We start from the raw sequence: 15,259 nt of genomic DNA, 5'->3' as shown, positions 1-15,259 counted from the left end.
AAGCCAGTCTCATCACAGTTCCAGATGAGGTGAGGTTTATCATGGAGACTGTACTTGTCCAGGATATTCTTGAAAAGGCTAAAAAAACCTCTCTATTGCCTCAGGTGTGGCAGCAAGGACCCTGGCCCGATCAAGGGAGTCCGGTGTCCGGGTGGTCAGCTCTGGGTAGCGGGCTTTAAAGCGGGACCACCAGTTGTCACTGAGGCCCCTCTCTATGTTGATGAGAGTCTTCCGGCCGCTGTCTTTAATAATCTCCAGGGCGAGGCTCTTGATAATGGCCCTCGTCAGGGGAAAGCCATGATCCGCCATCCACACACCAGGGCTTCTTCCTCCTCCGGATTAACAGCCCTGTTGGGATGGGGACCACACTCAAACCTCCCCAGCTTGTGATCAGCAGGGTTGAGCGAGGTATATTATATTTTGCTGACACTTTCCTTACACTTGAACCTTGCTTTACTTCTGCCACTGCTGCCTGAAGTGTCTCCCTGGTATATGTCTTTTTCCCTGACATTCTTGCCTAACAGTTGAGTTAAGAATATACATTTAGAATTTGTAAGCATTTCTGTAACTTAAGTTGTTAAATCTGATATTTATGGATTTTGCCTTTTGACAGCAGGGGAGAGAGAGGCCAGGACGCACCAGAGCGAAGAGGGGCTGGACCGGAGAGCAACATGTTTATTATGTTCTTCTTCTACTTATTTTATCATTATTATGTTCATTTTAGTTTAACATGTTCATGATTTGTTAATAAAATTATTTCCTTTAACTTAAGAATCCCTTTATTTATATTAAGTTAACATTTTAACAACTTTTATAACAAGTTTGAGCCATGGACAATAATGTTGACTTTCATGCCAAATATTGCCAAAATGTGTATTGTTATTAACATATTAATTAAGTTAACGTTATGACTTAGTTAATACAAATGTGTGATGTCCCTAACCAGAAACACAAATGTGTTGAAATAACGTTAAAACAGCTATTTTAAGAGTAAAGTGTTGCTTCAGTGTTGGTGCACTAATGAGCCTTTTGCGCTCAGATTCACATCGGACAAAGTGTGGGTGTATCCCTTCACAAAGTAAAAATATTTGCAAGAAGTAACTCCTAAGTACTTTAGAAACGTTTCTGTCATTTTGCTGGCGGGTTATCATGTTTTAAAACCGGCCGTCTGCTCCTCCCACCACGAAGCGTCCGGCCGTTAAACCCTCCCCGCTGGAAACTCACGTGAATTTCTCCGAAATGACTGACTCTTGAAGGAAGGGAGTGGTCGGAGTCGAAAGAGGAAGGGTCAAGGGTGACACAGATAGTGCCCATTGCCCGGAAGTATTTATTTATAGAATTTGCGGCAAAAGGTCAAGTGTCCGGATTACCGTGGGTGTACGTTACCCATTTTACATATACTTTATAACTGTGAGTATGAAGTAACCTCATATAACACAACAAAGCAGCAACAAAACAATTCAGCTCATCTGCATGTCACTAATTACCACTGCACTATGTGAGAGTAGCCTGTATCGTACCTGGGTGATCGGAAAATGGATCAGTAACGGTTCTTTCCGTTGACAGGACAGCACGAGCTCAGTCTGAAAGGATAGCAACGAGCTAGCGTTAGCATTAGCATTAGCGCGGAGTTTTTACTGGCGATAAAACATAAAAAATATACAGAGGTAGCTTACAAAAACATGGCGAAATTAATCCAGGTCATACAATATACAAGGACACACAGCCAGCCCAACTCCCACTCGGCTAATAAGACAGTTTTCATTCATTTCATTCAGAGATTCAGACAACATTACCTTTACAGTCGATCTTTTCCCGGGTCTGACGACCACCCACAATCCTTTGCGACGTAACTAAAGTGCAGTGACAAATTGCGACAGCAGATGGCGTAGTTCCATTTAGCTCGAATTAAATCTGAACCTCTTATACACTGTTACATATATGATATACAATTTAAAACACACAAACCCAAAACTATAATAAATAGATAAATAATTAAAGTTGGACAGAAAATAGATTTAGGCTATTACTTAGAATAAAAGACACAATGAGCCAGCATCCATATTAATATGCAAACAATAAAAACTAAAAACTAACATGAATAATACTGTTGAGGTAGTAAAGAACCTTTCACACGTAACACAAGCCACACAACACAATAAACTAGCATATATTTTAAAAGTTCAACAATGAAAACAAACCAACAATAAAAAGAATACTTATGTTGTAGTTTTAAAGGAACCATATAGAACTATATAACATGATCGCACCACTCTGTGATCATTATCTGTATCATCACAGTCTCATGTTTTAATCTGATCTACCCTGAACCGCTCCTCAAAACTTCTGCTTCCGGGCTTTTGTAGAGGCAAAGTCATCAATTATGCCATCATATGAGAGCTGCTTACCAATCTCATAATTGATGAAGACTATAGCAAGACCAGTGAGGCGATCCTGTCCCATGGATGACCTCAGGTCCGGTGTTGCTGAAGGCGGCCGTGCTGCTTTCAGGTCCGCGGCTCCAAAATATTTCAGAATTATTCATGCAAAAACAAAACTCCTCAGGTTACCAAGCAAAATAGATCCTAAGCAAATATTCATACTATATAATTGAGTTATGTTGCACTAATGCAGAACTTCATAATCTGTTTTTATATTAAACTTTGCAGTATACAGTACAGTGCCCCTTTAAAATATGCACCCGATTTCAAAGTTGTCACTTTTAAGCAGTTTTCAACACATTGTACTTGTTAGAGTTACAAACAAAGATACATGACTGATGAACACTTTGTGATACTGAAGGAATATTTCACAGGTATTACAAAGTGGACTACTTGTGCCTAATAGATGATCTGGTCTTAACCTTTATTCTGTGGGCAGAAGTAACATATCATATCATATATAGTATGCTATACTTTAAATTTACATTAATTTGTGTTATTATGATCATTTTGAATAAAACAAAAGTAATACTGAAAAAAACACAACTAAACTGTAGGAATGTAGGTACATTTGTTCCAATTATATTGTCACAATAAATATTCTAATAAATGTGGTAAAGAAAGACGCAACTAACTCAGTGGTTCTGCCCTCTGGCCACCAGATGGACTCATTGACCGCAGAGTGTCACTGTTCTGCAACTCAATGGTGCTTTTAATTGTTGTGATTTGATCAAATATGGTTTCCTTTTTACCTGGAATTCATATCATTTATCTACAGGAAGTCCATGATTTTACATTTAAATTCATTTTACTTTTTAATTTGAAGAGACACACGTGCAGTATGCTTAATTTTAAACATCTTACAACAGGATTAGCCATTAAAGTTTGTATCCCCAAGCCAAACCTTGGAAAAAAAGTTTAAATCATGGACTGAATTTCTGTTATTTATAACTTGCTGAGACTGTTGCATTTTCAACACATTTTAACAGCGGTCTAATGAGAGAAACTAGTGTTTTATTTTCATTGCTATTGAAAACAATTAAAGCTGAAGTCTGTTGTTTTGAGACAAAAGTGGACTTAGCCTGAAGATTTGAATGCAGCTCCCTGGTCAGTCCTTCTTCCACTCTGCTGCCTTCTAAGCCCCTCCCACAGAGGAGCCTGCTGTGCACAGCAGGGTTGTAACCATGGTAATAGAGGAAGTCAGATAAACAAGATGTCACATTCAAAATAACAACAACATCATCAGCCATGATTGTTCAATTTCTGATCAATAAAACTAAATTACAATGATGAGTGCCTCATGCGATCACTGTATATATCCCAAGCAACAAACAATATTCCTCACATTGCTGTAAACGAAGTTGCCAGCTAATCATCAACTGGCGCAACATTTTTTCTCTGAAGCACGGGTAACGTTATTTCTCTAAACCAATTAAACCACTTCAGAGCTACTGAACACAAGCTAACGTTATTATAACTGCCCGCTCATTTAAAGACACTTTTGCTAACCAGTAGCCATTAACACAAAGCTAAACACTGGAGTTAGCATACAAGCTAACAAGCTAGATTTAGCAACAAGCTACGTAGCTTGACTGCAACATCATACGGCCATATGAGCTTTTGTGAGTATTACTGTAATCACCACCACCATAACCTTGTGGTTAAAACATAGATGAAACATTTATCAAGCAAGGGTCCTGCCTTTCCAGCAGAAAACTCTGTACAGGCCCTGCCGCTCCTCCACCTCTGATGTGACGCTCCAATATTTATCCTTGTTTTCTCTCTGGCTCGGTCCAATACTTTGTTTTTACACTACCTTTCTTCTTAAGTCTTCTTATTTCTTCTCTTTGACGTGGGCAATGGTGGGCTATTCTTCTGCTCTGTTGTTGTTGTCTGTTCTCCGCTATTGTTTTCAGTTTGAGCTTGAATGTATCTGAGCAGGTAAGAGCAGACACTGCACCTGCATGAGGGAGGAGCACTGCCGAGTACATGTGCATGAGGGAGGGGCGCTGCCAGCAGCGTATGCACGAGAGTGCTTGACACTTCTCAGACACGCCCCTTGGCTCTGATTGGTTGTATTAAGCCGGAGCAGTGGATTCTTGCAAATCAAATTACAGCCACTGTGTGGAGCCACAGACAGCTGACCTGTATCTGAATCTACTGTCGGATCATAATTTAGCAAACATAACAAAAAATAGTTACTGACTACAACGTTTATTCCTTCTTAAAATCCTGCTGTACCGTTGTAAAGTCTGAACTGTAGTTAGTTCTAGTGGTCATTTGTATCGTTTATATTCCTTTGAAATTGAATAAAAGAAAATGCATAGTTAATGTTTTATATGTTTCAGCTTGACAGCGCCACTTGTCCATTGACTCCAGTGTTGTGGATAAACTCAGTATTGCAGGATTAGAGTTTTTCAGCAGCTGTTTTCACACACACCCATTTGTTGGTGGTTGGCTATTATACTTTTAAAAGTCACAGATAAAAATTCGTATATATTCTTTCAGCGAATAGGACAACAAGCTGCAGATATTTTTTGCAGTGTGGCACTCAGCCGTCAGCCTTTGAGGAATTGAAACTCAGAGTTCAAGAAAGCAGCCAAAACCAAATGCAGCAAGCAGGAAGTCATGTGTTGAATGCACAAGTTCTTCTGATCATTGTGTTAACACTGACGCAGTGGAGACTGTGAGAGGCTCTGAAGTCATTAGATAGATAGATAACTTTATTTATCCCCGAGGGGAAATTAGGTCATCGTAGCAGTGGTACATTCCCCTAGAAAATACAAAATTCAAAAAGAGTACAGTATCGCAGTTTAAAACACTATATACAATATACAATATACAATAAGATGCTTAGCAGTTCCAGATAAATATTAAATAATATTAAATATTAAATACTGAGCAAAATGAAACTACGTAGATATGAAGGTGCAAGATAAAGAGAGAAAGGTTCATTTTTAATTACAGTGGTAAGATTTAAGTAATAAGTCACTTAAATTATGTGAGTGTATTTCCTGAGCGTTGCTGTGAAGCGTTGTAGAGTCTGATGGTGCCAGATAGGAATGATTTCCTTTGCCGTTCTTTAAGGCAGCGAGGTTGAATGATTCTGTTGCTGAAGCTGCTCTTAAGCTTGTCCAGGGTTTCATGGAGGGGATGGGAGACATTGTCCATGATCACCAGCAGTTTTGCCAGCATCCTGTGCTCCACCACCTCCTCCAGGGTGACAAGCTGAGAGCCAACAACAGACCCTGCCTTTTTTATGAGTTTGTTTAGTCTGTTTGCGTCTTTTGCTTTGATGCCCGCACCCCAGGACACCACAGCGAAGAAAATGGTGCTTGCGACAACAGACTGATAAAACATCTTGAGCATCCGGTTGCAGACATTAAAGGACCTGAGCCTCCTCTGGAGTTAAAGCCGGCTCAGGCCCTTCTTGTAGACTGCCTCCGTGTTTGCGGTCCACTCCATTTTATCGTCCAGCACCACACCCAGGTACTCGTAAGAGCACACAATGTTGAAGTCTTTCCCACTGATGCAGACTGGAGATGGCGGGGGCATGTTCCTCCTGAAGTCCACCATCATCTCTTTCGTCTTCGCCACGTTCAGCTGCAGGTGCAAAATTGCTGACCAGGTAATTTTGTCAAATGGTGTGAGGAGCCTGGTTAAGTAACTGATGAGATCGCCTCCCCCCTGAGATCCTTCATATCTAAAATGTGGTCCATTTGTGATAGTCCTGTTCTTAACAAAAACATCAGTAGATCAGATTTGATTGACTTTATTTATCCCACAACAGGGAAATACACTTGTTACAACAGCTCAAGATGCAACATGTACAGGGAAAAGAGTCAGATAAATATGCATGAAGTTAAATAGAAAATAAAGAGAAAAATTATATGATATTTACAAAAAACAAACAGTGAGTGTAGATTGATTGTTCAGGTAGTGCTTGAGTTAAACAGTGTGATGGCTGTGGGGATGATGATCTGTGGTTTTGCTCCTTCGTACACAGTGGGTGTTAGAGTCTGCTGCTGAAAGAGCTGCTCAAGTCTTCACAGTGTGGTGCAGGTGGTGAGAGGTGCCGTCCATCATTGACAACAGCTCCTCTCACCCATCAACTCTATGTAATGCACTATGACCATTATTTAGGTCACCACAATATTTAAATCCTGCCAGGGAATTATGAGATAAAAAAGTATACGATATAGAAAATATGAAAATTCTAATTTGACTATTAGTCAAATTAGTTGATTGACTATTATTTATCTCAAAGACTTTTACTAAAAGGTCTGAATTGATTGATACCAATTTCTCACTTACTGTTGAAAGTAATTTGTTGGAGAAAACCAAAGCAATGTTGAATGGACATTGAACTTCTTTTGCCTGCGTACATTTCAAGTCCATGGTGCAGCAGTGACTCTTCGATTTTTACTTTGAAGTTTGATTAAGAATTTCTTACAAATGGCCACTACATGATTAATTCATAATGTATTTTCTGTTCGCTGTTTTTAGTTTGTGGATCATTCTTTATAGTGTGCAATGCAGCTGTGTGGTTAACTGCAGTGTTTGTGATGTCAGTGTGTCAGTGTGACTCGCTTCATCATGAAGATTGTTCTGCTTCTCGCTCTCCTCACAGGTACTCGGATCTTTACTGATTTCGAATTATCACTGACTTCTTTCATATCGTTTCCTCGTCTAAAAGTGATACAAACAGGAAAATAGTCTTTCTCCCATTCTGCAGAGGTTTTCATCTTTAAACAAACTTCTTGCGCTAGTTATTCCATCTGACGCCTCTGGTTGTGTTGTGTCTTCACTCTAGTTACAGTTTTTCTGTAAATGTGCATTTCTCTCTTACCTGCAAAAGCCAGTCCCTTGCTCAAAATCCTTATGAACATGAACATGTCAGTGCAAGCAGAATGACAAGTCCTTGTGTCTATGTGTGCAGATAAGACAGGGAAATTGCTTAGTCATGTTGTCAATATAACACTGCACTCGGGAGGGGTGTTCTGATGTAAACTATGGCTAAAGTTCTGATGACAATTATTGTAAATTGTAAGGTACAATTAGTGTATGTGGGAGATTGATTGCAAGAGACCAGACAAGATTCACGTTTACACTTTTACTGTTTGTACTGTTATTTGTTGACAGGCCATGTAGTTGTGATACAGAAAGGAAAAGACGGCACTGCATAGCACAAAGAAAACCACAAAAACCAAAAGTAGAAATGTGAACATAGGACAATCTCCTTAGAGAAAACTGTACACGCAGTGCTGCAGATTCACCTGGGAGCAATTTACCAATTCAGGACAGATTTAGAAAAAAAGGTCTAATGGAAATGTATATGCTTGACATATTATGACAACTTGTTCAACCATTTTGCATGTAAAGACTTATGGAATGAACTAATGCCTAAATGTTGTTGGGAGTGAGACTCTTCAACAGAGACCCATTATAATACATTCTGATCAACATGACGTAAGCAATTGATAATGCAGGAAACAGCAGAGAATTGTACATAATCATTTGCATGAATGTATCAAAGCATTTGCAACTTGTAAACTCGGCACAGTAAGTCGTTTGTCAGTAAAACAGATAAAAAAAAATGATTTAGAAAAAGTAAAACAGTAACAAAACTATTTGAAACAGGTGATACATGAATCTGACAGATATTTTCAGTAACAAGCAGATTTTAGATGCTGACAGAAACTGAAGTTTATTTACTTGTCTTTTCTGTCTCTACAGTCAGTGAATGTGGCGGCAGCAGGAGCGTTGTTGGTCACGCTGGTCAGAATGTTACTCTGTCATGTACATATGACTTCAAGTACTACGGAGCACTGAGAATCTGCTGGGGTCGAGGAGTCTTACCATCCAGTGGCTGCAACAACCAGCTCATCTCCACAGATGGTCGTAAAGTTATAGAAGGAACCAGAGCTTCCAGTAGGTATCAGTTACTGGGGCGACTGGATAAAGGAGATGTTTCTCTGACGATACTGAACATCACAGAATCAGATGCTGGACTGTACGGATGTAGGGTGGACATCCCTGGATGGTTCAATGATGACAAACATCACTTTGATTTGATCATTAAGACAGGTGAGAAAGTATTGTTTAAATAGTGTCGACGTTGTGCAGGAAGTTGTTCCTGAAGTTTGCAAAACAATTGTTTTTATTATCAGACTGTTAGAGTTTCTTCAGTGAAATCTAAAACAGGAAGCAGATTGAAGCATCATTGGTTCAAATGTCCAAAAGTGCAGAGGTCCAACATTGATGCACTGAGGCCCAAAATGTTATCTTTTTTCATCACTCAGGTCTGAATAAAAACAGCATGTATTCATTTTGCAAATTAAATTAGTTTATTGACGTTTTAGAACATTTTCACGAATCTGCATATATCCCTTATTCAATCATGTGGTTCACAAATAGCTGCTTTCAGTCGCCACAGAAAAGGCTGGAAACATCCGCATGTGTTATTAAGAATATCCAGTGATGTGATTCAAATTGCAGTACGGTAAATACTGCAGCCTGTCAGTGGCCTTAAAACTGCTGTTCAAATTCCCCTCTAGTGTCAGTTTTGTACGTGAAGGGCTCCACAGTCAAGTAGGCAATAATAAATATACTACTGGTCAGAATTTTTTTAATAAAGCTTGCTGACAAACAGTTAACATATTATAGTTTATTAACGTGGTGAAATTGTCCTGTTTGGTTAGGTATTATCACAAATACTTCTTGGTAAGGTTTAGGAAAAGATCAAACTTTTGCCCAGTGTAACTTAACACTGGATCTTAAATTGTGAGATTATTTTTTTGGCCTATTTTCTATTGCATGCTTCCACATTGCGTGTCTGTCAACTTTCCTGCCGCGAAAACAAAACACATGGCAGCCATTCCTTTTATTTCCAGTGAAAAATGCAATATTCCAAGATAGGTAGTCAGTAAAATGTGTTTTGATGACATTTTCATCAAGAAATATGCAGTTTATGTTCCTCTGCCAGTAGCTTAAAGTAAATTATTTTAGTCACTATTTCCACAAAAAAATAAAATAAAATAAATTTCATATAATGAAAGTCCTCTCTGAAACTTAACTTCTGATGGCTTTAGTCCATGATATGAGGAAATCAAATTTTGCCTTAGAGCTGAACCAAATATATTGTTGACCAACATGTCAGTATGACGGCTCTTCATGTTTCCTGCTTTGAAAAATTGACCTTTTGACCTTGACCTGGGTGCATGTTTAACATATTATATACTGCCTGGCCCAAAAAATACTCGCCACCTGGCTTTAACTAAGCAATAGGTAAGAGCCTCCTATTGGATAATTATTGCATGGGTAATTAAATTTCAGCTGGCAGCAAGTTATTTAACCCCAACTGATGCAACGAGAAGCTTCTCATTTCTTAAACAACCATGTGGAAAGACACATCCTGTGGTCGTGGTAAAGACGTCAGTCTGTTTGAGAAGGGTTAAATCATCGGCATGCATCAAGCAGAGAAAATATCTGAGGAAGCTGCAGAAACTACTAAAATTGGGTTAAGAACTGTCCAACACATTATTAAAAACTGGAAGGATAGTGGGGAACCATCGTCCTCGAGGACAAAATATGGTCGTTAAATCAAATCATAGAAAATCAACAGTAAAACTCAGGGTTATGGTTAATAGTGAAAGTAGAGCATTTCCAGACGCACAATGTGAAGGGAACTCAAGGGATTGGGACCGAACAGCTGTGTAGCCTTTAGAAAACCACTAATCAGTGAGGCTAATCGGAAAAAAAGGCTTCAATTTGCTAGAGAGCATAAAGATTGGACTCTGGAGCCAGCAGGGGCGTCGCACCTGTGGGGGACCCACACTTTCCCAGTGAGAGGGTTCAACACTTTTTCTGCCGTTTATCCGCAGTTTTGCACCAACACCTCACTACAGTCGCTCAGTTTCTCTGGCCGCTCTAGTCTGCGCTCGCTGCCAGAGGTGTAACAAGCTTTTCAAAAGTGTGGGGGATGGATGTGGAGGTGGAGTTTTTTTTAAAACAATTTTTTGGGGGGGCTGGTATGTAATGCTGTTACAGTGATGATAAATGACACTTAAATATTGAATCTGTGTCTATAATAACCACATCCTGACACATAAATGTGACATCTGTCTTGATTCATTTAATTTAACTTAAAATATGGACAACTGAATGCATAATATATGAATAAGAAACAGAAATGCTTTACAGCAGCTCCCATTCAAAGTCAAGAATATGCAGAAAAATAATAATAATAATAATAATAATAATGATGATGATAAACTATATATATGCTGCATATTTATAATAGAAGCCTACTACAACTGTACTTTTTTTTTTACCATTAAATGTTATTTTATACATTATCATATTTTATAATGTTCTGTCATGGACTATGTCACTTCACTGCTGACAGAAAAGAGAGCTGCTCACTGCCAGTTGCAGCTTCTTATCTTGATCTGCAGTCTTTGTTAATTTTTTGTCATGATTGTTATTATTAGTACTTAGATTATCAAAAATCACAGTTACATGTCAGGATGTGGTTATTATAGACAGATTCAATATTTAACTGTCATGTATCATCACAGTATCAGCGTTACATACATTAGCAGCTGTAAACACATAAAAACATTATAAACACATCATGTGGTCCTCTTTAAACGCAGGTGCAGGTGTATATTTTGGTAAATAACCGCCGGTTCCAAATAAATGCCGAGTCTAATTTATTTTTAAAAAACATCAAGGAAGAAGACGTGACCACTGACACTGCACGTTTTTCTTCTTCGCCTTTTTCACGTGTTGTGCCCAGAAGGATGCCAGAGAATTCACAGAGAAGCTGGCGAAGTTTGTGACATTTTCATCCCGGATTTGTGTGAGGAGGGAATTAAACGCCTGTCCCAAATAAACGCCGGGTCTGTTCAGTGACTGAAACAAATAAACACCCGGCTATTATTTGGTATTTTACGTTTGCTCCCGCATCATCAGCACGAGCTGAACAATAACTCTAACACAGAAAGAGAGGCGGGACTTAAGGCAGAACAGCCAATCATCAGCCGGTCAGTCCCAATGCCGGTGTCATGTTTGAAGCAGCAACAGGAGAGGGAGGAGAGAGAAGGCAGCTGCAGCGAGCGCAGACACAGAGCGGCCGGAGAAACTGAGCGACTGTAGTGAGGCGTTTGTGCAAAACTGCGGATAAACGGCAGAAAAAATGTGGGTGTTTAAACACCCCACACATTCCCCACGGGTGCAACCGACGCCCCTGCTCGCTGTGCTGCTTTAGACAGTTTGTTGTGGGAAGATTTGGGCCAAGGCTGTGTTCATCAGCACTGCTAAGGGGAGTCTACCCCACCACACAAACAATGTGCAGGCCGTGGTTTCCGCCATAGCAGAATCCATAGCAACCACCACAGTAACGATCTCTCACGTAACAGGCCCACTATTTTCTGGTTAAACCGGAAATAACCTTCATAAAAACTAACAAATTAAAGAACACATACATTCACTGAGCGAGGATTATGAAAATAAACTGCATTTTTCTCGATAAAAATGTAATCAAAACACATTTTAATGTAAAACCTATCTTATGATATTGCATTTTTCACTGGAAATAAAAGAAATGGCTGCCATGTTTTTTTTTCTCGCAGCCAGAGAGTTGGCGGTCACCTGACGGTCACGTGGATGCAGGCAATAAAAAAGAACAGGCCAAAAAAAGTAGTAGACTTCTCACAATATAAGAGGCATTACTGTGAGACTATTACATTTTGTCCTGTGGACTAATGTAGCTGTTATACATTTTCATGTGAGACTGGGTCGCAAAGTAAGATGAGAGAAGTTTTAACACAAGTTTAGTGCAGTTGAAAAGATGGTTTTAGTTGATCTGACAGTCTTCATCTGAAACACACTGAGGCTCTCTGAGGTCACAGAGTCAGATTAATGTGACAGTCGTGATTTCTTTCAGCCCCAAAGACGACCACATCAACTTTAAACACCAAGACGTCTACAGAGCGGACGACAGCCGGTTATACAGCAGGTACAAACACAAAGTAACTGGTTGTTTCACTGATCAGACCTGTTTCAGAACCTTTTTCCTTCATCATGATATCATGCTGCTGACACAGCGGTACGAAAACCATCTGCATTTCCTCATCCTGCAGGTCACACGATTTCCAAGGAGACCCTCCTAAATTCCACCACCACCACCACCAGTATCAGCATCAGTGTCGAGGTGAGATAGAGACTTATATCTCCTGTGTGAAGAGTAAAAAGGACAGAATGTGACTTTACTTTACGTGCTTCATTTCTAAACTCATTTTTACAAAAACAAATACCCCAAAATATGAATAATATATATCTGCTAGTTGTTGATTTTTGTTTAAAGCTGCGGTACACATTATCGTGTGTTAGTTAACTTCCTGTCTGTTTTTGATGAGGTTAGGAGTGATGCAGTGTAACACTGAACTTAATTCTGCTGCTTTAAATTTCCTCTCCACTACAATCTGGAGACAAATATTGTACTACGGCTACTTTTATTTGATAACTTTAGTTACTAGTTACTTGGCAGATATTATGCTGCATCGGAGCCAAATTTGCACATTCTGAAATGTATTTATGTTGCTACTCTGTAAAAACTCTGCAAGTGCATTTGATACCAAATACTTTAATACTTGTATTTAAGTCCTATTTGTATGGCAGGTCAACAGTCTGCAGAGCTTCATAGGAATCACCACAGTGACAGCCTCCTTCATCATCATACTGCTGCTGACAGCTGCTTACAGTCAGTACACACACACACACACACACACACACACACACACACACTGTACAGTGTATTAACCTGCAGGCTTTAAACAGCTGATGTTTGTTTAGACGGACGTCCAGCTTTAAAGTGAAACTCTCGCCAAAAAGCAACCGAGGCTTTATTTGGGATTGAATATGAGTCAAACCTTCGTGTAAAAGCATAATTATGATGAAAGAGGCACTTTTAAGATTCACCATAGTTTCGGTTTTGTGCACGTTAATTTTGAACGGGAGTGCATGGGGCAAGACATGCTAGCATCAAAATCGCTATTTTTAGAACACTAAGAAGGCTCGACACAACATGAAACTTTGCTCGTAGCATCACTAGGGTCTCTACTCATGAACACGAGCATTGAGAACATTGTTTGTGTTCACAGAGTTTATGAAAAAGAAGGTTTTTGAACTACTTACATTAGCAGCTGCAGCTCCTGCGCGTCGCTGTCAAGGCAGACAGAAAGTGTCGATCCCCGAGTGCGACCTGACAGGCAGGAGAGTGATGGTGAACCGCTCCTCAAGTGTCCTGCCCCATGAACTCCCGTTCCAAATTAACGTGCCCAAAACCGAAACTACGGTAAATCTTAGAAGTGCCTCTTTCGTTGTAATTATGCTTTTACACGAAGGTTTGACTCATATTCAATCCCAAATAAAGCCTCGGTTGCTTTTTGGCGAGAGTTTCACTTTAACATACTTCTGGCTTCAGTTATGAGTCCCTTTGATACTGAAGTAATAACAGGTGTTTTATTTCATTTTATGTCTGTAGTATTTTGGAGGACCAATCAGAGACCAGAGACTGACAGGAGGTTGGACCAATCAGAGGCAGAGGAGGTGCATAGCTCTGTGTAGAGTTTGCTGCTGTGAAACATCTTTTCTGTTTGAGTTTTCTCTTCCCTTTTAGTCCAGCTGGGCCACCGTACAGACCCTCATCACAGCTGTAAGAACATTATTCAATGCTGGAAAATCATCAATGTGCTTTTTTCACTGTTGGAATGTAACCAGGTACATTTACTCAAGTACTGTACATGAATATTTCCATTGTTTTGCTTCTTTCTGCTTCTACTCCACTACAACTAAAATGTAAATGTACTTTTCACTCCAGTACATTTAGTTGACAGCTTTAGTTACAGATCAAAATTTTCCATATAAAATTTAATAAAGTTGTTTTAAGACTTTGAGTCAATATCAGTTTCACCAAAGGTACTTTTCTCCACGGAATGTCTCACATATTCACAAAAAATGGAAGATGAGAGAGAAATTTGAAACAAATTTGCATATCAACTTATTTTTTCTTCTTTCCTCTCCCATTAATCATCTGATGCCTCATCAGATTCATGTGGTGACCCTCTGGAGGGGCCCAACAGAGATGCACTGGACTGAAAGTAGCTAACTAAATATAAAATAGTCTAAACTAGCTTCACCTGGAACAGGTATAACAGTAAAACATGGATGCATCACTATTATTATTAATGTCACATCAGTGATCACTCACAGACTGAGACATTTACAACCAATACTTTTACTACTTGAGGCTGAGAAGTACTTTTACTGCTGATACTTTAAATACATGAATACAAATACATACCGATATACTTTATATCTCCATAGCTAAATTTGTCCTGGAATCAAATACTGCTCACATGAATGCAAGTTAGTCCAGGTTACAGAAAATAAGCTACATAAAACAAAACAGCACCAGATGTGTCAGTCACAACAATAAAATGCACATAACAAATATTATGTGCAGTTTATTGTTGAAGCTAGGAATAATAATTTAAACTTATACTTACTATTTTCAAGCCAAATTAAAACATGTTTTCCTGTACAATTAAATTGTTCATTTGACTTCCACTCTAAATGCTCTTTTACAATAAACTGCTAACAATAAAACATGTGGTATAAAGTGTAAAAAACAACAACAAAAAAACAAGAATAATGGCATTGTAGTCATAGAAGGTTATAAAAACCAAGTTGATAAAAATACAAAGATAAACAGGGCATTTAAGAGTGGGGCAAGCAAAAATGTCTGTGGTGGG

General features: G+C 39.1%; 1 protein-coding gene and 1 long non-coding RNA gene across 2 annotated transcripts in view; one reads left to right on the top strand and one right to left on the bottom strand.

Annotated features, from left to right (window-relative positions):
• The window catches only part of LOC115594208 (uncharacterized), a 2,712-nt gene extending 901 nt beyond the window's left edge, over nt 1-1,811 (bottom strand). The window contains exons 1-2 of the long non-coding RNA XR_003986439.1: nt 1,797-1,811; nt 1-1,583 (exon numbers count right to left, since the gene is read on the bottom strand). The exon at nt 1-1,583 is cut by the window's left edge and continues 323 nt beyond it. This is a non-coding gene — a long non-coding RNA (uncharacterized LOC115594208). The remainder of the gene's footprint in view (nt 1,584-1,796) is intronic.
• Nucleotides 1,812-7,037: 5,226 nt separating this feature from the next.
• Nucleotides 7,038-14,335, top strand: LOC115593833 (hepatitis A virus cellular receptor 1 homolog). Its single transcript, XM_030437516.1, has 6 exons — nt 7,038-7,071; nt 8,178-8,528; nt 12,391-12,462; nt 12,587-12,657; nt 13,125-13,206; nt 13,990-14,335. Exons 1-6 carry the CDS (start codon nt 7,038-7,040, stop codon nt 14,070-14,072), a joined length of 693 nt encoding a protein of 230 aa, XP_030293376.1. The 3' UTR covers nt 14,073-14,335.
• The last annotated feature ends 924 nt before the right edge of the window (nt 14,336-15,259 follow it).

Source organism: Sparus aurata, chromosome 13 (genome assembly GCF_900880675.1).
Source record: "Sparus aurata chromosome 13, fSpaAur1.1, whole genome shotgun sequence".
Lineage (NCBI taxonomy): Eukaryota > Metazoa > Chordata > Actinopteri > Spariformes > Sparidae > Sparus > Sparus aurata.
Note: the sequence above shows the minus strand (reverse complement) of the source record. Positions and strands in the feature narration are given on the sequence as shown.